The 24,365-nt window shown below is 42.1% G+C and overlaps 1 protein-coding gene across 3 annotated transcripts in view; it reads left to right on the top strand.

Moving 5' to 3' along the window:
- LONRF2 (LON peptidase N-terminal domain and ring finger 2) overlaps positions 1 to 21,600 on the top strand; it is a 35,450-nt gene extending 13,850 nt beyond the window's left edge. Inside the window, exons 2-13 of one of the 3 annotated variants that reach the window (XM_032100358.1) lie at positions 1,997 to 2,115; positions 5,380 to 5,502; positions 6,440 to 6,601; positions 7,047 to 7,272; positions 9,249 to 9,345; positions 9,708 to 9,822; positions 11,053 to 11,174; positions 11,997 to 12,155; positions 15,106 to 15,268; positions 17,231 to 17,380; positions 17,726 to 17,930; positions 17,961 to 21,600. In XM_032100358.1, coding sequence (XP_031956249.1) covers positions 1,997 to 2,115; positions 5,380 to 5,502; positions 6,440 to 6,601; positions 7,047 to 7,272; positions 9,249 to 9,345; positions 9,708 to 9,822; positions 11,053 to 11,174; positions 11,997 to 12,155; positions 15,106 to 15,268; positions 17,231 to 17,380; positions 17,726 to 17,884 — 1,595 coding nt within the window. In that variant the 3' untranslated portion in view covers positions 17,885 to 17,930; positions 17,961 to 21,600. Of the gene's footprint in view, positions 1 to 1,996; positions 2,116 to 5,379; positions 5,503 to 6,439; positions 6,602 to 7,046; positions 7,273 to 9,248; positions 9,346 to 9,707; positions 9,823 to 11,052; positions 11,175 to 11,996; positions 12,156 to 15,105; positions 15,269 to 17,230; positions 17,381 to 17,725 lie in introns of all 3 variants that reach the window. The other 2 variants (XM_032100357.1, XR_004238386.1) reach the window with 2 other exon arrangements.
- The last annotated feature ends 2,765 nt before the right edge of the window (positions 21,601 to 24,365 follow it).

Raw genomic sequence — 24,365 nt, 5'->3', positions numbered from 1 at the left:
GAGAGTGTACAAGGAAGAACTTGTGGATAATATGTAGCAACTATACTTTTACTTGTATAGCTGATTGTTTACTCCCTGAATGGTCATTGTTAGACAGCCTTGTCATTGTTTGCTAAGCAGCCAATCTTAAATTAGGCCACAGCCATTGTGAACAGGTATAAGAATAGCAGTAGAGAAAATAAAAAATCTTTCTACCTTTTTTGACTATGGATTACGACTAGTGTGGCTTTTATGTCCTCCTCAACAACAGCCACAGCTATTGAATTAACTTTCAGTCAATTGATTCTTTGCTCTGGTTCCCAGTGCAAGCACATGAGCCTGGTTTGCCGCACAAGCAGGAGCATCAGCCCAAGGGGGGGGGAGGTGTGAGGGGGATGTGGTGTTGGGCCATCCCTCCTGGTAGGTGCTTGAATTTAATAAGTGGTGGCACCTGCAGCAGTTGTACTCACTCTGTGTCCATGCAGATGTGTTTGTACCTGGGCTGTGTATGGGCAATGTGTTCTTACCGAGGGCATGTTTAGGATGCTGGTGCTGAAGTGAGATCCAAACAGTGAAGCCAAATCAGGCTGAAGAGAGCAGGAGAGGTATGGAGACAGGAGCCCTGTGTGTGAACATGCATAAGGTGACACTTGGTGGAAAAGCCTTGGAAGAGCTAGTTTGGATGTGAAGTTAAAATTTGCAGAAATGTGATACTGTGTCTCAGCACACCTTAGAGCTTGTGTAAAGTTTATTACCAGTTCTGACAGTTTTAACCAGCTCACATTTGGGAAAGGATTACTGCACTTAGCTGCAAGCAGCCACCTTCCAGCCTTCCGGAGGCCTCTCCCAGTACGTGAAGGTCAACAGTGACCAAGAGTAAATCTCTCATAAATCTCATCACCTAAAATAACATAACTGTTCTAGTGAACAAAAGCAGAGCATTATTTGGGACTTAGTGTGTGTTTTGCAAGGATGCTGCCGCAGCCTGCTGCAGTGTCCTTGCTGAGCTGGGGAAGTTGTGGCAGGGAGGTGGAGAATTGACTGGACCATTAGGGGCATGAGGTGGTGCCTAATGGCTTGAGACCTGCTGGGCGGATGGCTGCCAGTGGTGTTGCCCAGGTGTTGGTAATGGGGTTGACACAGTTCAGCACCTTATTAACACCTTCCATCACAGGGAAGAGCATGCTGTCAGCAAGCTTGTCTGTGGCACAAGACTGGGAGAGGAAGAAGTGATTCATGTGCTGGGGGGCAGGGCTGCCATTCAAACCAACAACCTGGGGCATGGGCTGACCAGCCTTGCCTACTTCTGCAAAGGCAGGTGCAGCTGGGACATAACAACCCTGTGCAACAGGATGGGCTGGACTAGACAGCAGATCTGCGAAGAGAGCTGGGAGTCCTGGTGGACAGGCTGAACATGGATCAGCCAGTTTTTCTGTGGTTCTGTGAAATTAAAATGTGTTCCAGAGACCTTAGGAAAGGACAGAATAATAATGTCTGGGAAGTTCATAATCTGTGTGAACTGAATGATTCATGAATTTGTGGAGGCAAGGTGTATGATCATGAGAGGTTTGCTTGCCTTCGGGAAGGCAAGCGGATATGAAGTGTAAAGGCTGCGTGCATTTTTGTTATTTAATGGCTTCCAGGAACACTTTAGCTGAAGTCCTGCATTGGTGATTTCTTCCTCCACGCTGAGGGTAGAAACACTTGCAGCTTTTTTCTTTTTGCTTTCTAAAGTGTCCTGTAAGCAAGATGAGGAGAAGAGCAGTGGCATCCTCTTTGTGAATATGAAATATGTCCTGCTAGATAGAACACAGAGATTGCTTCAGGGTGAGAAGAATATATTTTAAGCAGGAAAGAATGAAGGAATTGCCTCTTTTTCCATTACAGGAGAGTATAAATGTAATGGGTGTGAAGTAGTGATTTTTTTGGTTATGGTGGCTGCATATGAGGTTACTATATTTAACATGTCCTGGTACTTCTTTTAATGAAGTTCCTTGCAACTGTTTTTGTTTTCCAGCTCCTTGCAAGTGTTCATTAATAGCACAGCGGGCAGAACTCTGTACGTTGATGAAAAACTACCAGCAAGCTCTTCACGACGCGGACATCCTCTGCCGAAACAAGCCCCACTGGCCTGCGGTACGGTGCTTGCCTCTTGTAAAGACCAAAATGAAAACTGCTTCTTCTCAGGGCTTCTCTCTGTGCTGGGGACGGTGCTGCTGGGGCTGTTGTTGGAAGAACATCGGGGCATTAACAGGGCCAAAAATGTCTAAGTTCTTCAAAGAACAAGTCTGGAAGGTCCTCAGAATCTCTCCAGCTGGTGGGATTTTGGTGGTGGGCTGCTGGTGATGTGGTTTTGTTCATGCTGGTGCCTTTTATCTGTTACAGTTTGTGCTGCAGCTTGGCAGCAGAATCAGTTCATAAGGCTCTGGCAGCCCAGGATGGCCCTGCAGGTCTCTCTGGGACGATGTGTCCCATGGAAATGGGTGGCTTTGACAGCCTGCTGGCCAGTGTGTTTTTTTGAGGAGCAACCCAGACTCTATTTCAGGATTATTTTCTTTCCCTCTTTAATCCTAAAATATCGTATCTGTGATGTCTACCTGTGTCATGGTGTTTCATAGAGGGGTTGCAATTTTTTTCATAACCAAAGGAGGTGCTACAAGGAGCAGTGGGCAGTTTGAAGCAAGTATCAGGAATGATGTTAGGAGAGAGAAATGGAAGAAACACATGGTGCCCATCATTACCACTGGTTGCCTGAAGCTGGACTAGGTGTCCAACAGTTCACCCCACTTAGGATTACACCTGCAGTCAGTCCTTCTCCTATCAGTAGCAAAACTGCAACACAGGTTTGAGCAGATAAAGCCTCTGCGTGCTTTCTGGGGAGAGCATAGCATGGGGAATTGTGGAAGGATTTTAGGCAGAGACTAAGGAGACTAAGGAGGTGTTGCATAAATGCCTTGACCTTCTGCCTCAGCAAGCAGGGCTGTGCATCTAGTGCTCCATTCCCAGTTAGGGATGATGCAGGGCAAGCAGAGAGGTGCTGTCTGCAACACCGAGTCTCTGACAAGTTAGGGAATTGTCTCTGAAGGCTATCTGTCTTGTCACCCATTAAAACCTTTCATGTTGGAAGGCAGTTAATAATCTTCCCCTGCATCCAGTTTGCTTCTCTATCTCGGATAATTTCTCATGAAGTCAGGAATCCCACCTCGGGTGACGCTGGCTGGGTTTCTGTGCAGAGGGAGAAAAATGAATTACGCACGTTCAGATGTTTTCTTGAAATGTCTTCTGTTTGCCTGAATCCATGGAAATGTGATGTGTGTCAGTCGTAGGCGGACAAAGGTTTCATTAATCACATCTCTGAAGAATATTAATTGAAAATGAAATTTGTCATCATGGTGTAACCAGCAGTGTCTCAGACATACTTCACTTGTGCTTTCATGTTTGTGAGGACATCAACATAAGCTGTGCTGACCCAGAATCCATGTTCCCCAGGAGTTCTGGGCATCTGCTTTGTTTTGTGTATTGCAGCATCTCATCCAGTGGCAGAGATTAGCTCAAACATCTGCTGTGTAGTTAAAAAAAACAAACCCAACATAAAATTAGACTTAATTCTGGGAGTAGCTCCTAGGATGCAAGTGTTCACCTAACTGGTATCTTTTGGCATATTGATAACAGATGTAATAGCTTGCTGAGTTACTGGTGAAACTCCTTGATATGCTGTAGTTATTGGAGCTGTAGATAAGTTGGTTTCTTTTCAGTTGCTATGAAAACCAGGTCCTTAGACTCTGTAAGGCAGGGAGTGTTTTCCAGTTGTGTTTTTATATGGAGGGTAGACAGTGGTGCCCTCCTGCCTGCTGCACATGGTCCTGCTTGGATCTCCCTTTCAAGTTTCGGGTTTGATGCTTGGCAGGGGTATGTGAAAATAGGAAAGGGAAGGTGGCAGCAGTAGTCTCTGAAGTACAGGGTTCTCTAGTCCCTAGGCCTAAGTCCTGGTGTTGGATCTTTAGGTACTTTGTCTGTGGACAGCCCAGCTCAGTCCTCTCTTGCAGGTCGGATAAGGACATTGCTCTTACAGCTCTGAAGGACGAGTCCAAACAAGCTTGTAGGCTTCCCAGTGCAGTGAAGTAATGCTGACACTGATGGCATGTGTGTAAAAGGTTTTATGGAGGCTGTGCAAGCATCCAGGTAAGAAGGTCAGGGTCAGGCCTCACGCTATCTCTCTTCTTACCTCATTGAGGAAAAGAAAAATGTATCTCGCCTGGAGAGAATCGATGTGTACTGAGATTTCTTGTACAGGTCACCAAATGGTTATTTTGTTAATTAACCTGGCCTATGCAGTGCCTGCTACTTGCTTTTGGCATGAGCCTCCTTCTTCCAATTCCAGTGGAATGGTAAAGATCTTAACAGGTCTCAGCTTGGACAGCAGTATTGAAAGAATGAGGGAGTTAGCTGCTCAGGAAGATTATGTGATACCAGATCTTTCATCATTATTACGAAGGACGAAAAGTGGATCTGCTTATCTAGCCAGTCTCTTAGATGAATGAAGCTGTACTTTCAGTACAGGCTAGAGGTGTTCTCTTGGGTCAGAGGTGGTGCTTGTAGAGCACACTTCTGTCTAATAAGCAAGAGGGAAATGTTTAAATGCACTCTTAAGTTTCTTTTCATTGTGAAGGAGCTAATTTCCATAGTCAGATTAGAACTGTAGTTTGATATCTGCAGGAAAGTTCAGAGGCGAGGTGTTCCTCTCTTGCTACTAGTAACAAGTAAAATAGGATTTATTCCCAAGCTGGCTACCCGTACCTGTTGGCTGTGGATGTGTGAGTCCAGAACATGGGAGAGGTAGGGTGGGTTAAAATGCTTCAGGTTAAGCATTGGTAACTTGCCCTAAATTCATTATGTTTTTGGGCCAAATAAAACAGGTGAAAAATTGTCTCTGTAGATAATTTTACTATCCTAGTAAGACACCCAGGAGAAGTGACTATCCTGAACTCTCTGAGCTGCCACTTCCAGGCTGCCTTGTCCCACCGCCTTTTCTGTGCAGCTGCATTACTTTTTAAGTTTGTCCTGGTATGTGAAACTGTTCTCTGATGTATCCAAGCACAGTGGGATGTGTAGTAGACTTTGTCCCTGGGGAGACAAATACCCCTCTTCATTCCCAGCTCTTCTCTCAGGAAATGAGCAATGCCTTTGGCAAGGGATAATGCAGCAGAGGGCTCCTGGGTAATCTTTTTACACCAGAAGGGACTGAATTTCTTTCAGTCACATGTATCAAAGAGGTTGTTACCCAAAAAGCATCTTGTTCTTCACCTGCAGAATGCTGTGAACTTCCAGGTTTGTTTTCTGGTGTCTTGCTGCCACTTCAGAAATGATCTCTAGATTTGTACATTTCCTTTGTGTGAACAGGGCCATTATGTGAAAGCAAAAGCTCTTTCTGGATTGGAAAGGACTGAGGAAGCATTGAAGGAGTTTCTTTATTGTGTTGCCTTAAATCCTGAATGGAGCTCAATGAAGAAAGAAGCCCAAAAGGTATAAAATGTATTTACTGGCTACTTGGCCATTGTGCTGCTTTTAATCCCACAGCCAAGTAAAATTAATGGTATTTCAGGTGATAGTAAACACCCAAAGGATAGTTTTGATTCAGTAGATGCTCCAATAACCCTTTTTAGCATTATGCTATGTGAGGCACCTCTTGGGTTTAGTTGATGCCTCAACCAGAGGGATTATATATTTGTGAATTCCACTGTGTAGGCTTGAGGTTGCTAATTTTAGTACCCATCAGAAAGTTACTTTCATGTGGGAAGTGGCAGAGGACTGAGAAGAGGAGACTGTGTGCTGCCCTGTCCTGGAAAAATCCTGCAGTCTTCGTAGCATTTTGTCCCTTATGGGAAGTTAGACACATTAAGTGCTAACAGCCCGTCATCAGGTTCTCTGTGACCGTCCATACGGGCAGCTTTTTATAAAAATGAAACGAGGATTTGGCAAGATGCTTGGTGGGGACTGGTGAGAGGGGCAACAGACTCTACACAGCTTTAAGCTAGGGGTTAAATCTGCTTGAGGATGGAGGAGATGGGTGAAGAGCACAAGGAGTGTTTAAACACATCTCTGTTAACTGGTTTTGATGGAAGACCATGGTCTAAAGACTTCTGGAGGCAGGGTCTGAGTGTCAAAATGGAGATGGGTAGGTCAGGAGAACGATGCAACAGACTGCTGCCCTGGATGCTCTTGGGGAGCAGAAGCCTTTGGTAAGGGAGGAGGGCACCAGAAGAGCACCTTGGAATGTGACTGTGGTGGGGACTGCCATTCAGGTTTCCCATGGGCACTGGGGAATGCAGGATGTCCTGGATGTTGCAAGCTTCTTTGCATCTAGAAACTGTGAAGTTTGTGTATCTGTGGTCACACGAACATAAATATCTATGTTGAAATTATTACTTTTTCTTTTTTTTTTTCTCTCCTAATTGACTAGATAATGTGTGAGATGTTTTTCCCAGCCTTTGAAAATGTGCATGATAGTCTAACAGCACCTTTCTCTAGTCGAACATCCCATACAAGATTGAAACCTGCGTTTCTGAGTAGCATAAACACACAGTCAGCTGTGGAAGATAACTCTGTTGCTGGGTCCTCAAAGGTAAAGCAAAAAGTGTTCAACATAAAAATACCAAAAGTAGCACATGGATCTTTCTGATCTGTGTGACATTGTCTGCACCCATGTAGGCACTTACTTTCATGGTAAGCCTGTTCTTTCCATTGCTGTTGGATCTCTTATTGGGATGTACTTCCTCAGAAGAATAAGAGAGCGAACCTTTTTGTTCAGAAAACAATGTGATGCCTTCATGTGGGGGTCAGTTGTAGTTGTGGGTTTTTTCCACTGAAGATCTGGTATGACAGGAACATAATTTCTAGAGACAGGCGCTGTAGGGAGAGCTTCATGCAACTGGGAAGTGACCTTTGATACAGACCTTTCTTCATTGCTAGGCTCATTGTGGGAACATTGATCTATTGCTGATAAAACTAATAGGTAAAAGCAGAACAAAATTGTCTCATGCTGTATGTAACTGTTCTTATTTTTTTAGGATACTATGTTCAGGTTAACAAAAACCCCGTCCCAAGAATCCGATGTATTCAGAAGCACTGATTCTTCTGTTACGCATCATGTTCTGGATCTCTACTTTGAAGACAACATGAAGTCTTTGGGAGCTATTCTCTCCAGTTTACCTGGGGTTGGCTTAAAAAGAAAGCTGTCCAGTGACATGAGGGATTTGCAGAGCTTGGATGTCCCCAATAAGATTCTTAAAAAAGGTTTGTGTTGTGGCTTAGAAAAGTGATTTCTCTTTCACATACTGAAAAACTGTAAACTTTTTTACTCCTCCCTTTTCATAGGTGTCAATAAAACATTCCCTACAGGAATTGGCATAATATTTTGTACTCTGGTGTGTCTGTTTCTGCTCTAACAACCTATTTACCTTATTCCAGAGCAGTTTAAGTTCATTGAATGAAAACTGTGTTTTTCTTTCTCAGACGGGCCATTTCCACTGTAACGTGTGTGTAATCCACTCACAGTTTAGTCTTCGAGTTGCTAGTGCCACAGTTTCCATTTTCTGGATCTCAGCTATAGTTGAACTTCATTGTCTTTCTATATGATTGAAAGATGAAGTAAGCCTGGAAACTAATCTTTAACTGGCATTAGAAACGGTCACATGCAACTTAACATGAAATTTTCCAAGCAAACAAAGAAGCCTTTTAAAGGGTAACAAGCCCCTGTCCCCAAGTTTTCTGTTACTTGATAGCTGTGCTTACAATTTGTATGCTTCTCAAGCTTCTAACAAAGACCTCCAGAGTGGCTTTACTACTCAGGGCTAAAAATGCTGAAGGCAATACTTCACTGAGTCGTGTAATTATTGGTTAACATAGACTTTGAAAATGCTGCTGTACTGGTGTGAATTTTTCCCCTTAAATTAAAAAAAAACCCCACATCTTGACGAGTTTGACTTCTGCCTCAAAATGTTACAGGTCTGCAAGTACAACTGTCTGCTCTGCAAAAGATCAATAGATGGCCATTTTCTGATCACGTTGCTGTGGAGGAAAAAACCCTGTACTTGCCTGTGAACTGCAGACTCAGTAAATAGATTGTGAAATCTGACCCACCTGTATCTTCACAGGGAAGGCCAGAGATCGTGTTTTACCCATAAGCACTAATTTCTGGTCTGTGCTAGGTCCCAGTGCCATGTTACTATTTGCGGAATTAACACAGCCAGGTTCTTGCAATTACTAAATGCCAACATGTGAGATGTAGGTTAAAGATAGCATTGTTTTTCTTTGTAGGCCACACACCACCTATCCTGTCTGTGCTTCAGAGAAGCCAGATGCTGAGCATAAATTACTCTTTAACAAAGCATCCTAGTGTTTTAACTTAACATAAAAAGCTGAGCTTTTTAATGGTCAAGAATTTGGTTAATAAAAAACATGTGGAGGCAGCAGTCATGACTCTGTTGCAACTCATCACAAAGATGCAAATTGTAAAAGAAATTGCAGAATTTGCTTGTGTAAATGTCAACAGAAGCTGGAGCTGATAGCTTTTGAGCCTAAATAATGCTGCTGTGAATTTTGAAGTGCATACCCTTAAACTGAGTTTAATCCAGAGATAAAAACCACTCCCAAAAATCAATCTGGGCAGAATTTTAAGTGAAGTGTTTAGCCTCTGTTTGCAGATTGCTGAGCTAGTAAAAGCAGTGTTAGCTAATGCAACTCCAGTAGTCCTTTAACTTTAAGCTGTCTGAAATTTGGGATTTCTACAACAGCCTAGTCTAGAAAAATGTAGGCTTTTTTATATTTGTAAGAAAAATTACCCCTGCTGAGAAATCTATAATAAACAGTGATGAAATATTTTGACTGTGTGTAAACAAATTAAATTCTGGACTTAATGTACTTGAAAACATCTGGTCTGGCTGATGTGGGGGTGGTGGTGGGAAAGCAATAGCAGAATCTTTTAAAAACTAGTCTAGAAAAACCCACAACACAATCATTTTTGGAGAAGCAAATAATGGGTATTCGGCTCTAAAGTGTATTCTCTGGCCACAGACATCATCCTCTGCTCTCCAAAAGATCTCCTGCCAAAAAATCTAAAACTTAGATGGGAAATATGTTTGTTTGAAACAAAACTTCAGAAAAGAAAATACATAAATCAGGTTTTTTGTGAAAAAATCAGCAGTGTAAAGAACATCGGAAAGTGCAGTAATGCTTACATATTTACTGTAATAATCTTCTTGACTACTTAGATGGAGATGTTTTACCTGAAAACACCACTGACACTTCAAGTGAAATACCAACAACTCTGGTGGATGCGTCAGACTTTGAGTGTTCCCTCTGCATGAGGTATGACTGTGTTGACCTGGCATTAACATAACAAAGCCTCTCTAGCTTCTGAAAAAAGTTTTCATGGTGTAAGAAGAGAAGCCTGCCAGAGAATGTCTAAATCATTACTCTGTTCCTTTTTGCTGAACCTTACATCTGGTGAATCCTTACAGATGTGGTTTTCTCCATTATGTATGCTGTTCTCCATTGTTTACCACTTCTAAAAATGAAAACCTTTTTTGTATCCTTAGATAACACTGTCACCTGTGCTTTATACAAAAGCAGGAAAGAAAGAAACAGCTAGGACTAGTCACTCCTCTCCACACATTGGGAATTGTTTTTGTTGGCAGCTTAGCTTTTCTGTTCCATGTTTTCATGTTAAGGTTGTTCTACGAACCTGTTACCACACCCTGTGGACACACCTTTTGCCTCAAATGCCTTGAGCGTTGCCTTGACCATAATCCACTTTGCCCGCTCTGCAAGGAAAAGCTGTCAGAAGTAAGTATGTCCTTGCCCCAGTGAAGAAAACTGCACAAAATTGTGTTCTTCTGAAAGCATCTATGTGGCGACTTTCTGCGCTCTACTTGTGAGCTGCATCCAAAGCAGTGAGGCCAGCAGGGTGAGGGAGGTGATTCTGCCCCTCTCTGGTGAGATGCCACCTGGAGTCCTGCATCCAGCTACAGGGCCCTCGGGAAAGGGGAGCAAGTCCAGAGAAGGGCTATGAAGATGGTTTGGGGCTGAAACACCTCTCCTATGAAGAAAGGCTGAGAGAGTTGTGTTGTTCAGCCTGGTGAGGAGAATGCTCTGGGGAGACCTGATCTCAGCCTTACAGTTCTTCAAGGGGTTTTATAAAAAAGATAGGGACAGACATTTTAGTAGAGGGGTAATGCTTTTAAAGTGAAAGAGTTGATTTAATCAGAAGAGATTAGATGTAAGTAAGAGTTTTTTTACCATAATGGTGATGAAACACTGGAAGAGGTTGCACAGGGAGCTGGTAGATGCTCCATCCCTGGAAACGTTAAAGGTCAGGTTGGATGGGGGGCTCTGAGCGACCTGATCCATTTGAAGATGTCCCTGCTCACTGAAGGGGTTGGACAAGATGACATTAAAAGGTGCCTTCTAACCAAAACCATTCTATGATTCTGTGAAACCAGAACAAGACAGTACCAACAGCATCAAGCTGTGCGCAGACCTCATTTACTCAAGGATATATTTGGCATTCAGTGGTAGACAAGTGGTTTGCTGGTTCTTGAAGAAATGGAGGCTTCCAGTATGCCATCAGGCTCATGCCTAGTGACCCCCAGCCATAGGTGTGTTCATACCATATTTCCAGTTTATGTGGAAACTCTGGTGAATGAGGAATGGTTGCTCTTTGGTCAACACTTGTCAACAGCAGACATAAGGTATCCCATACTCGTGCTTCTTGCCAGTAAGCTGACAGCTGTAGATGAAAAAGATAAATATATCTTTTCAAAAGTGGGGATGGACTGCCTTTTCTTCCTGGTAGTACAACTTCTGCCCAGAAAGGGTATGGGGTTAGAGTTAAAAGACAGTGGGGTGAACCACATATGCTGAAGTGGAAGTTTTGGTGCCTGGAGGCTGAAAAGGGTGAGGTATTGGTACAGTCCTAACTAAGGAGCACTTTGGCCTCAGGGAAGAACGGGTTGGGAGGAAGAGATGTTACCTGTCTTCTTGTTATCAGACTTAAGAGTTGACTCTTCCTTGTAGTTTCTGGCAAGCAGAACTTACAAGAAGACCGTCCTTACAGAAGAGCTGATAGTCCGTTACTTGCCAGAGGAATTATCTGAAAGGAAGAAAGTTTATGAGGAAGAAATGAAGGAATTGTCAAAGTAGGCTCTCTTTATACTACTGACAGCTGTTACAAAAATGTATTTTTCAATCTAAATTACTGAAGAAGAGTCATTTCCTAATGGAAATGCACCAAAGGAATGAACTTGTAAATGAACCTGCCAGATGGTTTGTATTTTTGACGTGTATGTTGCAGATAAACAAGTAACAATGTGCTTGGATGGTGGAGAGGCACAACAATATTATTAAAATAAAGATAATTGCTTTTTCCTCTGAAACAACATAATAGCTTTAGGAGTTACAGTGGGGCTTTTCTGGGAGTAGAATTCAAATTACAAATGAGTTATACTTCAGGTCAGGAGAAGTTCAAGGATCCAGTTTTGTCAGTGACTTGTGAATGTTGTGCTATAACTGTAACCTAAAAAGTAAAACAAAACATGCAGTTAATCCTGAAAAAAATTAAGTGGATTAGTGGGCTACTTCAAAATCAATGGGTGAGTTTTGGGATTCTCTGCCATCTTGCTTTGAACATGGCTGGTCCTTAAGTACTTTGTTACTGTGAAAAGCTGTCACCAATATCTTGCCATGTGTATCCAAGATGTATCAGTATGCATGTCTTTGGGAAACTGGCTGTTTCTTGACAGTTTTCCTCTGTGGAAATAGGTTAGAGGGATTGTTTACTTAATGTATTAAATGAAAAGAGTTCTGAAACATTGTCTTGTGAAAATGGCAAACATTGAAGAGATATGCATTTACAAAGATTGAGTCTAAGGAAACCATTTGCCTTGTATTAAGGATATATGCTGACTATAGCAGCACTCAGAAAAAAAAAGTGATTTTTTTTTTTAACGATTTTCTTACAGTTTGAATAAAGATGTTCCCATCTTCGTATGTACCATGGCCTTTCCTACCATCCCTTGTCCACTCCATGTCTTTGAACCTCGTTATCGCCTAATGATAAGAAGATGCATGGAAACTGGTACCAAGCAGTTTGGCATGTGCTTAGCTGATGAATTAAAAGGGTAAGGAGATGAGCTGAGAATGTCCTGTTGTTGCAGAAGCTGCTATGAGCTAATGGAATACTGCAGCACAGTGTACTTGTCTCCCCAAACCACTGTGGTTCCTTCCAGTCCTGTGTGAACCAATACCAAAGTTGCTTACTTCTTAGTTTTGAAGTTTAAACATTCCTTTTTACACAAAGATGTAATTTTATTACTCCCTGATGGATGATAGCAAGAATGCAACTCATCCTGCTACTACAGGCTCCAAAAATAGCATTTAATTGGCTGCGTGTTTGGAAAGCTTGCTGGCCTGTTTGTTCCAGTGAAAGCTGACTGTCTGGGTGAGGTTCCTCCTCTGTCTACTCAGTTTAAGAAAACAAAACCAAGGCAAAACATCCAGACCTCCCATAGCTTTTCTGAAAGAGTGGTATCATTTTAATGAGACAAAGTATACCCTTGGCTGAGAAGTCTGTTTTGCTGCTGAATGTTGAATTTGAATGTTTGTCTTTACTGCTGTGTTGCAATGTCTAAACTATCTGCAGTGAGTGGGTTTACATTGTCTTCCTATATCATCATACCTTTCATTCATTTTTGTGAATTCTGACACTGATGTGTTTCCAGCTCCCTATGCAGAGACTGACTAGATTAAAGGCCCCTTACAACACAAAGCTACTCTGTGATTCTATGAAAGCCTTCAAGTTTAAGTATTTCACAGATAATGGGGTTTTGACACCATGCTCATGGGAGAAACATGAGGTGGTCTTGAGAGGTCTGCCTTATGAGATGCAATAGTTGCTGACTTCAGAAGTTAGATGGGCCTGATGCAGGCTGTAGAATGGGTGACGAACATGGGAATTTTTAAGAACACATTAGACAGGCATCCTCAGGAGCAGCACTTTTGTATGTGATCATCACTGGAGCTGAGAGGGGGGAAGTCATTACTGAGGCTTGGCAGCCTTTCCTTGTCCACTTCATGTTTTTTTGGGGGGGGGATATTTTATTTTTCTCCCAGACTGGACAGTAAGGTAGCAGTAAGAATACAGGAGATGCTGCAGCTTCCTGTCAGCTGTGGCTGTGCAGCAATGCTATTTGGCACGCTGTCAGTACTGCACTCAGTGGAGTTCAGACTCCAGCAGTAGCTGATGCTCCACAGTCCCTTTCAGGCCTATCATCATTTTTCTGGAAGTGAATACTTGTGAGAGTGAGGACAGAATTACCCTAGGACTTACTTCAGTGATAACTCTCCTTATATCCCTGCAGGCTTGTGGAACAGCCAAACTTACTTGGAGTCAGGTATAGTAATACAGAGGGCCAAGGTGTTACAATCCCCAAAACACAGTAATTGGTTTGTTAGATAACATCATGAAGGGTATTTAAAAATGCAACAGTATGGTTAGATTTCTATGTCCTGTGTGTTTTGAGTTACTAAAATAATTCAACTTTATGAGCATGATAACTTAAACACAGGAAGCCTTCATCTGCAGAAACCTGGCAGGCTGGTCCAGCTTCTTACACAAGTAGAGAAGTTCTTCTGTTTATTCAAAATTGCAAAATCAACTTGGGAATACAAGAAGTGGGGAAACTTGTTTTGCCTCATCTACCGAGACATTAATACATACCTCCCTTGAAAAACACAGTGACAAAGCATGTTTAGTTCATTACCTTCCTCTGTTTTATTTCTCCATTTTAACTTATAATTGGTAAAAGAATATATGCTCTTAATGTTGTCAGCACATTTTATGCCTGTCTCCAGGTGCTTTCTTGTCTCTGATTGAGGTCACTGTCTACCCAAAAAAACTCCTCTAAGAACAACAAAAAAGAAAAAATCATCACTTCTATATTAATTTCTAAGTTCAGTATGAATGTCACTAAAATCATTAATTAAAAACAATTGTTATGTAGCTGTTTAAATAGTGTGTAGTGTAATATTGCTATAATAAACTAACAAACTTGCTTTTTTGAGTCAGTCCTATTGGTAGAGCACCAGGGCTTACCTGTGTGCAGCTCTGCTCCTCCTGCTCTGCCTGATTTTTTTCCTGTGCACTGGCTGGGAGAGAACAGTTGTTCACAGTGGTGAGCTTCCCCCCGCCCCTCCCAAACCCATGGTAAGAGCAGAGACAGGAGTCATTTCTTCATCACTCCATTGTGAGAAATGGCCAAGCCCTAGTAAGACAAGCATTTCCCTGATAAAGAATTTATCAAACCCTGCAGGGTTTTGGTATCTTGAGATGAGACTAGATACAGTGCTTTCTCCTGCTTAGCAGTAGGCTGAGGTGTAGACCTGCAAATGTATTGTGGTGACGAGTCATTGTGCAATCAGCCTCTCTAGTGAAATCACTGCATCACAAAGGTAGAGTTAAGGAAGCTTGATAAAGTAAAAGTTTATTTCATGCCTGTTTCCAGGGTGTGATTAAAACCTGTGCCTACTTTAAATACAATGGATACAAACGTGCTTTTGTGAAGAGGGTATTTTGGGTTTGGTTTGACTTTTTTTTTTTAAAGGAAACAAATGCAAGAAATGACTTGCTATATAGAAAGCCTTTTTCTTCTAAAGCCTGCAGTCTTCTGCTTACACCTTGGAGTAGGGGGATAGCCCTCACAGCCATGCATTTGTTCCTCAGTTTCTGTACTTCCTTACAGTATCTTTACCCATCTAGTTTTCTTTGCAAACCAGATGAATTCGCCACCAGCAGCTGGCAACTCTCAGCATGAAACATGTTTCATTTAGTTTCCTGTCCCTTTCCAACCCTCCCACTCCACAAACCTGCCCTGAAAATGCTGCTGCCCAGGTCCTCTGAGGGAAGGCAGAAAGGGTGGGGGTTGTGTGGCTTATGTGAATAAGCAGAAATGTATTGTCACCAAAGCAGAATCCTCTTTCAAGTAAGAAATGGTGAATTAGGCCCAGTATTTGTCCTGATGTCTATAAACGCTTGTTGATGACTTCCGCTTTTATGCCCTTCTGTCATTTCAGATTTGCAGATCATGGCTGTATATTAGAGATCAGGGACGTAAAGTTTTTTCCTGATGGACGCTCAGTTGTTGATACAGTTGGTGTCCGTCGTTTTAGGGTCTTAAGCCATGGCCAGCGAGATGGATATAACACAGCAAACATCGAGTATCTTGAAGATAAAAAGGTGATCTATGGTGCAAAGTTATTCATACCCATGTATTGCTGGATTCACTTAAATAGCCTTTCCTTGTTGCATTTCAAGCTAGCTGTGCATTATTTTTAAGCCAATATCATTACAAATACACTAAAGCTCTGTTTTAAAAACCATGGAACAAACTTTGTATCTTCTTTCCCTTTCTTCCTTTCTTCCCTTATAATTATCTCTGCTTAAAGTGTTACCCTCCTTTCATGGATCTCAAAGTAGCTTTCAGGATGCTGAGGTCATGGTGTATAGGTGAGGTCAGAGTAACATTTTAAAACTGGTACAGAATTTAAAGCCTTCTAAAAGCACATGCTCCTATTGGTAGAGAACTGACTGTTCTCTTGCACTGAACGGACAGTTGGCACACTTCATATGTCCTCCAAGCTCTCATTTACAGAACAGGTCCTCAAATAAATGTGGGAGTCTGCTCTTAAAATGAGTTCTTACTGACATGTAGTTAACTATGCCCTGTACAAGGATCCATTAGAGCTGGCTGAGAGCAGAGAAATGCAGAGAGGGGAGTAGCTTTTAAAAACAAGTCCTCTTAGCAAACCTGCATCAAGTGAGGTGTTTGTGATGGATGTTGGCTGAAGGCTGAATTTTTGGCCATGCTCTCTGGATCATCTTCAGACCGTGTCTTGGTAGCTATTGGTAGCTATTAACATTGAGCTTAGCAGTAATCTCCTGCCAGGTGATGAAGTCAGTTTGGTCATGCAGCTCTAGCACATTCTCGCAGTTGAAGTGAAAGTCTGTGAAGCCTTGGCAGTGCTTTGCTAACCTGTGCAGGATGATGCAGTTGTTTCCCAGGGCACGAAAGGTTGAGCTTGTGGGGGTGTCTCTGCCTGTGAAAGGCTGGAATAGGCAGTCTGCTCAGAGTGAGGGCTCTGCTCTAATTCTCCAGTGAAGAGTGGTGCAACTCAGGTATACAGGCATTGTTTATAGATTGTGCTAGAGACCCACCTCTTCATAATTAGAGTGAGATTTACCTTGTCTCACATTGGAGGCTGGTGTCTGTTCAGTGCCCTACATTCATGATCTGTCTGATGGTGAAAAATCTCAGTCCAAAGATACCTGTTTTATATGCTCTTAGATGCTTAATTTAAGATGAGATTAACTGTTCTCTAGAACTGCTTCTCCTCGATTGTGAAGGGCATCCAGAGCAGCTAGATCAGATGTGTATATGAGTGAGTAGCATAGGTGAAATCACCTATGTAATGTGCACATGTTAAAGGGGAAAAAAAACAAACATCCCCAAACAAAATCCAGAATCAAAACCCCCCAAAAACCCCCACAAATCACCAGTTTGTAGTGGTTTTTGCTTATGCTTTTTTCCCCCCTAATAGCTAATAGTAGGCCTGTGCAACTAAAACACTCTGCTTCAATGAGGGTGTTTCTTCTGAGGCTGTTTCTGGTATTGGGAAAGCATCACTTTCCCTGCTTCCTGCCTGCTTGGGTGTCTACCCTCCTCCTTCTCCTTGGCTGTCCTACCATGGCCTTAACACTTCTGTAAAACAGTGCTGGTCTCTTAAGTGCTGTAGCCCCCCCATCTCTGTGCTCGGTGGCAGTAGTGTTTGTTTTGTTTTGCCAGATGATGTACCACTGTCCAGAGGTCATTCTGTGACAGGGACCTGAGGTTGTGGGTTTGAGATGATAAATATGTCCCAGGATTAGAGAGCATATTCTTCTGTTATGCCAGCATTTAGGAATGGGTACTAGTGAGGCAGTTACTGCTCCAAGAAATGTCACTTCAGAACACCTAGCCGAGGGTAAAAAGACTCCAGCATCACAGGTTTGAAATCTGAGACTTAGGCACAGTTGGTTTAGATAAGGACATTTGAACAGCTGTAGTCACTGCATTATTTTGCTTCGTTTGCTTCTGGGGAAGCATATGGACTCCGTGGTATCAAACCTGTTTTGTTCCATCTCCCTTCTTTTAACAATAAGGTTGAAGGACCAGAATATGAAGAACTTGTCCGCCTTCATGATTCAGTTTATGATCAAGCTGTTGCCTGGTTTACTTCTCTTAAAGACAATATGAAAGTGCAAATTCTCAATCATTTTGGATCTATGCCAGGAAAAGAATCAGAGCCACAGGTAATAAAACCTGCTTATTTATGCAGCCTTATTCTACACAGAATTTTAACACTAGACTGTTTTCTGATAGATTTTTGCTGTGGTTTTGTACATTCTAGACTCTTATTTACCCAGTTTTGGTCTGTCAGCATGAAGCAGGGTAAACAATATACCTGTGTAATTTGGTAGCTGAAGAGATAAGTCTTAATAGTGTATACAGATAAAAGAGAACACCTGCAATTAAGTGTTCAGTTGTTGCTTGTTTTGTGGTGACTTTCTTAGCAAATAGAAGGTGAGAAGGAAGGTGATGTTCTTCATGGGGCTGTGCTGGTGAATACATAACTGTGTTTTTCCATCCTTTTGCAGAGCAACCCCAGTGGTCCTGCCTGGTACTGGTGGCTCTTGGCAGTGTTGCCTCTGGAAAATAGAGCTCAGCTGGCTATATTGGCTATGACCTCCCTGAAGGATCGTCTGATCGCCATCAGACGCGTATTGATATTTGTGACTCGCAAAAGACCCAGATAACATGGACTTATGTTGTGAGTGGGCACCAAAAAACATCTCATGACAGGTTGTTCTGGGGGAGGGCAAAGGGGGAGGGGTTGTTTTTTGTATTTTTTAAAGATTCCTTCAAGAAGGAACAGCCCTTTCTGACTGCGTCCTGCATCCATTTATTACATCGGTTTGTTACCTGGGTATTCACCAAACCTTGCAAACTCTCCTGTTGTCCTGGTGAAAACTGAGCCTCTACAGAGCTGTGCTACATTTAGAATGTAGCTGCTGGATGTGGATAATTGCTTCAAAGTACTTTGATAGAGTTGATGTTTCTAGCCAAGAGAGTTAAGTACTAGAGTAGTGCCATTGGCCTGCATGTGATCTGGATTTTCACTCAGTAAGAAGAAGAAACTGGACAGTGGATTGAAGAGGTGTTTCCTAGACTTTCTTGAAGGTAGTGAACAGAAGAGGAGTTACGCTGCCTAGCAGAAGTATGCACGAGGACTATAAGCAGCAGTACTCTCTGTTAGTGAATTGGAAGGCAGTCTGTCATACACCCACATCTCCCTCCCTCTTTCTCTTCAGCAAATAACAATCTGAGGAAAAAACAGGTTAAGCCATTTGTAGTCAAGGCATCTGAGGATGTTTATCTGAAAGAATAATAGCTACTGAATAAGCACACGATTTGGTAGCCTTAGGTAATCCCTCCTTTGTGATTTATGTGTTGTAGCAGAATGAGTATATACAAAATGTTTGGAAAGATGTACTTTGGTTTCTTTGAAGAGAAAACCCAAAGTAATCCTGGCTGGTCTTACTGCTAAATTCAAACCAAGCCGCTCCCTAAAGTATGCTAAACACTGCTGTGAAATAATGATTTCACCCCAAGTATGAGGGAAGCATGCTGCAGTTTGTTCTGAACACCTGCTCTGCGAGTGGAACCAGTGAGGATGAAAGGTGGGGAGGTTTTCATCTCCCTCCTTCCTGCAGTGTCATGCCAACCTCCCATTACATTGGGGTGGTCTCTACTGAACATGTTTCAAACCCAAAAGTATTGTAGTTTAGTACCAGTTACTGTAGGTGATGGAAATGAGTCCGCAGTAACACCGTGAAAGGAGTCACAAACCGAACCTATAAAGGCAAGTCTCAATGCAAGCTTCAGTCAGGTGTTAACCTTCATTTGTCTCTTTGATTATTTTTTTATGTATTGTTTTGTTAATATCTAACTTTGATAGCTATTAAATTGATCACTTGTCAGTCAAATGATCAACATTTGCTCAACTGCCAATGAAATAACTCAGTGTTACCAATTCAATTGGCATAGTTTCCTATAACTAGAACTGATACTACCAACAGGGAAAAAAAGTTGACTTGAATCTCCATGTGCTGCAAGCATAGCAAGACCAATGTAAAGACTTGTTCATGTGCAGAAGTCTGGTAAGAAGTGGCTGCTTACCTAAACGGTCAAAGTGCCTGGTTTCTTTTTTAGTTCTTTTCTCCTTATTTGTCAATGAAGAGGTATTTAAACTTTTTTTTCCACTTTGTACATGAATTCTGGAAGAAGACTGCATGAAAATGAGGTGATTGGGATATATTACCTGCTCTCTTTGGGTATTGTAGTTATAACCTCTGTGGTCTGGGAAACAAAAATGCAGTTTTTTTTCCTTTCAGCAAATGGCTACCACAAATGGTTTCTGTAACATACCCTGAATGTACTGTAACTGCCTCTACCTTGAACACGCCTTTTCTATTTAAGTAGTTTGTAAGTATATTCTCTGAAGTGTGACGTGCATAATGTACAACCAATGATGTCATAACCTCTACAGTAGCCTTCTGCAAGTTCTGCTACCACCACCAAAATACTCAAAATTCAAGTTGAATGCATTTCCTCCAGGATTTGAAGATGATAAAGAGAAATTTGCTGAAGTATAAAGGAATTGTTGTATTCATGGGGAGGAAATGTCAAAGTCAGTAGGTCTTCAGCCCACTGTCAGCTGAGCTACTGAAGGGTGATTTCACAAACTAATTCTCAGACCAGAAAATGGACTGTATTTGATCTTGCAATCCTTTCTGTTCAGCTTCCTGTTCTTCCCATTCCTTTCCATGCTGTGTATTTCTTCAAGACTCACTCATCTTGCTTGTTTGTGTGTCTGGCCTAGTTTTGAGTATTACTAGTTTAGCTGGAAGAGGATGCTGATGGTATTTGTATATTGCTGGTCCCTGATCTTATATGTGCTTAATTTTACAGATAGTGCATTTAAGAAAAAAAATATCAAGGTGCTAGTTAGTGTCTTCTTGGCTTTGCCTCAGTAAATGTTAATGTTAATATTCTTCTCTGCAAAAGTGATTTTTTCAAGGTATCTACTTTTGAGGTACTTCTGACAGAAAACCCTATGAAATGAGAGGTTGTTTACTGCTATTTTGTAGTGTGTAAAGACATTCTACATGGGAAGTGACATTACTGTGTTCATGAAGGCCCGCATAGTTAATGGAGTGATTGTTATTGAAAAGAAAGCTGAACTGTAGAGGGATTTTTTTTTAGTCAAGGTTTAAAGCAGTTTGTGAATATTTCAGTGACTGATGTTTTGGATAAATGATAACAACAAAGGAATTGTCTGTGTATGGATGCAAATAATCATATTAGCAGCCCAAAGCTGACATTTCTTCCAAAACGTTGAATGCTGATCAAATAGCAAAGCTTTAATAAATAAATAAAATCACCACTGCCCTGTGGTACTTGCTTTCTAAGGGAAAGTACCAGTTTTCATTTTTACCAAATCACCTCTGCCATATAATATCTGCAGCATCCAGTAGTACCTCACAGGAAAAGCTGTCTCATTGCTCTCTAGAGGAAATGTCCACATTACAGCCAGTCTGCGCTTAGGTGTAACTTGTTGCCAAGGTACATGTTGGAAGCATTGGAGCTGAGCTCCTGGAAGGGATAGACAGGATTTGTTGCCTTTCTAGCTCATTACACTTTTCTTGCTTGCTGTCCAAGCAAGGATGCTGGGATATATGATGCGTCTTTTCACTGTGGTGAATGTGGCCCTTCTTTATACATCGTAAAGAGGCCAAAAAGAAAAAAAAATCCCTCTACCTCTACACCTGTTGTTCACCTGTAAAATTTCAAGCTACAAAATGATATATATATTTTAACCTTTTTTGTCTTTCAGAAGCATACTAATTGTTTGCCACTGAGGCCTTTTATCTACTGTATTTTAATATGTTCATTTGATAGTCATCGAGATCTCTTTGTACTTCTAACCTGTAGAACTTGTCATGTTTCTTACTGCTCCTTTTTCCTTGTTCTCCAGTCCACTTTTAAATTGATAAATAGAAAGCTGTACACTCTATTCCTGTTACATTTTACACTAGTGGAACTGGTATTTTGGTAGCGCCTTAATTTTGCAGTTGTGAAATGATTGTATCAACTCTTATCTGGGGCTTCTGACCAGATGTAAATGAGTATGTTTAATGTAGATAAACTTGAAACCATTTTTTACTGTTTTAAAGCTAGAAATGAAATGGAGTGTGTACATATGTATAAATATAAATTATTAATCTGCACCTTTTTGTATCTAGTAAATACAGGAGAAGTTCATGTTCTAACCACATTTGGCACTTCTTGTTGCATAAAAAAAGCCAAAACTTTTTTTAAAAATTGCAGTGTTCATTTCATGTGTATTTGCAATATTCATGGGAAATGTGTTTAATTTATGTGATATTTGGAATAAACCAGGTTGAATTTATAAGAGTGTGAGTTCATGGGGAAAGCTTTATCACTCTGTGAGGACTAAGAGCAAGAGCTGTGACATCTGAACAGAAACAAGCCACAGATGTGCTGCTGTCAGAAGGGGGGTGATAGTCTGATTTTCCTGACCGGAGCCCAAGGGCTGAGAATTGGCCTCAGGAGGCTTTAAGAAGCAAATGGCATCCCAGAAGCAGTGGTTAGATGTTGGGGTTCATAATTGCATGGCAATTGTTTTAGCCCCGGTGCGAGGAAGGAGAAGGCTGCAGAGGTTGTGGCACAGTGGGGTTTGCTGGGCACCCAGGGCAGATTGTGGCACTGGGTGTGAATGTGAGGGGTGGGTTTGAAGGAGGGCTGGAGGGCCTCAAAATAAGGGGGAGTTGAGGGGCCCTCAGCAGGGTGGGATGGGGGAGATAAACTTTTAGCTTCCTCAGGAGTGGGTTGTGACAAAAACGGGGTATGATGATGATGTGGGCTCTTCCTTTTTTAGTTTACTGGATTATTTTGTAGCCCTAAGCGTGACCTGACTGGCCCAATAGACTAAGCTCTGAAAAATACAAGGTTACAGTGAAGAACAACAATTGCTTTATTGTCTAAGCCCAGTCAAATAAAATACCTTCAGGATGGTGTGAGGGAGGCAATGTTCCAGAGCAAGGCAACTGGACATGGCTAGCACGAGTGTATGGGGGCTGGGACACTGGTCAGCAGTAAAACTTTGGTGATCCTCGTGGGTTCCTTCCAACTCAGGATATTCTCTTCTAAAATAGAGTTGTGTGAAGGCAACACAAGTTGTGTGAAACCAAGCCAGATTGTGGAGAGCATATCACATTCCTCAGTTATGTCTTCCTGCCAGCTAATCTGTGGAGCAAAACTGCTGTGAAGGCATTTACAAGTAGTAAATACCAGCAGTTTTTTTCTCCTTTTGGTGTTGGATTGGCTGACCTTTGTATCTGTATTCACTGAATGCCTGAGCACACAAACATCAGTTGCAGGACTGCTCTTTGAGATTGCAAGTGTGTGGGGGAGTATCTGTAAATGCTGCTTGAGCTGCTTCAATACCCTGGACAACAACATTCTTGAAACATCATTCTTTTCACTAAAGAAAGGAGGTTATCAAGGTTTCCTTTCTGTTATCCAGATCCTCGTGCACCTTGAGACTTGAGAACAATAGAGCATGAAGTTAGTAAGTAGCTTTTTTCCTTATTCTGCATGTCCTTTGCTAGTAGATAGATACCAAGCCCTGGAAAGGCAGCATCTCAGACTGTCTGCTTCCCTGAGTAATGCCACTGTTAGAGTGTGGAAACCTTAATGGTCTGTTGTCTTACTTGCATCACTCTAATCAAAGCAGGAACTAAAAATAATGCTGCTTAACTCTGTTCGGCAGCACTTGCTTGAAGCTGTTAGCTATTGAATTGTAGAATAAGAAAGATCAAGAGAAAATCTGATACTATCAGTCAGGTGCAAAGAAGAATAAAAAGAAAGTGAATCCATGCCAGCACTTTGCCTAGTTCCTCTAACGACTGTGCATACTACACTTGCAGCTAAAAGACAAGCATGTTTTCCACTGCATTTATGTTTCAGGGTAGGAACAAGTTGTTTCTAAATCGAGATGAATATCACTTGCTGACAACTTTCATAGCTCTGTTCCGCAATATGTGGGATTCTGCCTTGTCTGCTAAATTTGGGACTTCATGCATCCATGGAAGAAATGTCTTCACTTGTAAATGTTGCTTACGTTTTTTCTCGTAAACATCTGCTGCTCTTTTTGTGTGACAGCCGTATTGGAGCCCTGCTCCGGGGAGGACCTGAATTTTGAACACAGAAGTTGCTCTTGGGGTCAGGCTAGTTAACCTCACTGCAGACAAAGTTAGAGAAACAACTCTGGTCCCCTTTTTCCTACCTAGTATACTCTGGAGGGAGAGCTGAGCTTCCAAAGTTGCAGTCCTGTGTCCATGCAAACCTGAGGATGGCACACTGAGAATGGTATACAGCAAGTGACCAAGAGCATAATTTGTCTTTAACCATAGCAAAAGCCGAAGGGAGGCACCTCTCTGTAGCCCCTTCAGCCCAACAACCTATTCCTCCTCCTCTCAGTTCAGCTCATGAAGCCCTCAGGAGACCTACTGCCCATCATCCTGGATCTTGTCCTTGGGATTCCCTACCCCTTCTCATCACAACATCTTGTTCTTCCCTTGCTGACCCACTGGCTTTCTTTTCAAGGGAGAAAAGAGATAAAAGGTAAGTAAACCAAAACCCCAGGAAGGTTTTGCTGACTGTTGGCCTCAGTTGCCAGTTCTTTGGGCAAAGCTATAGTAAGAGAGCAGGTTCAGGCAGCAGGACTTGTTAAATCAGAGTAGATCTAGCAGGGAAAGAAGGAAACTTTTAAAGCAGAAAGAGAGAGAAATGAATATGTAATACAGTGTCCATCATCATAAGTGGAGAGATATCCAACTTCAAGCTCAGCCCTGCCCTGGAGCAAGTACCTCGTTTTCTGCTGGTGGCTGAGGCACCTCACAGTGCTGGCTGGTTGCCCTTGTTGGCTAAGAGAACACAGACTTGCTGTGGCTAAGTAGTCATGGTATCAGAAAATGCCTAAGTGCTCCATGCCAGCTTTATTTGCTTTTATGTGAAATGATTTGGCTTGGGCAGAAGGAGGAAGATCATCGGTTGCCTGAAGTCCATCTACCAAGGGCCCAGCCCCAGTGTGATTTCCCCATTCCCTCTGTGTTCAGGGAAGATCTATCACCATGAGGCTGCATGGAGATC

The sequence above is a fragment of the Corvus moneduloides genome, chromosome 2 (assembly GCF_009650955.1).
Source record: "Corvus moneduloides isolate bCorMon1 chromosome 2, bCorMon1.pri, whole genome shotgun sequence".
Lineage (NCBI taxonomy): Eukaryota > Metazoa > Chordata > Aves > Passeriformes > Corvidae > Corvus > Corvus moneduloides.
This window is presented reverse-complemented; position numbering and strand designations above follow the sequence as displayed.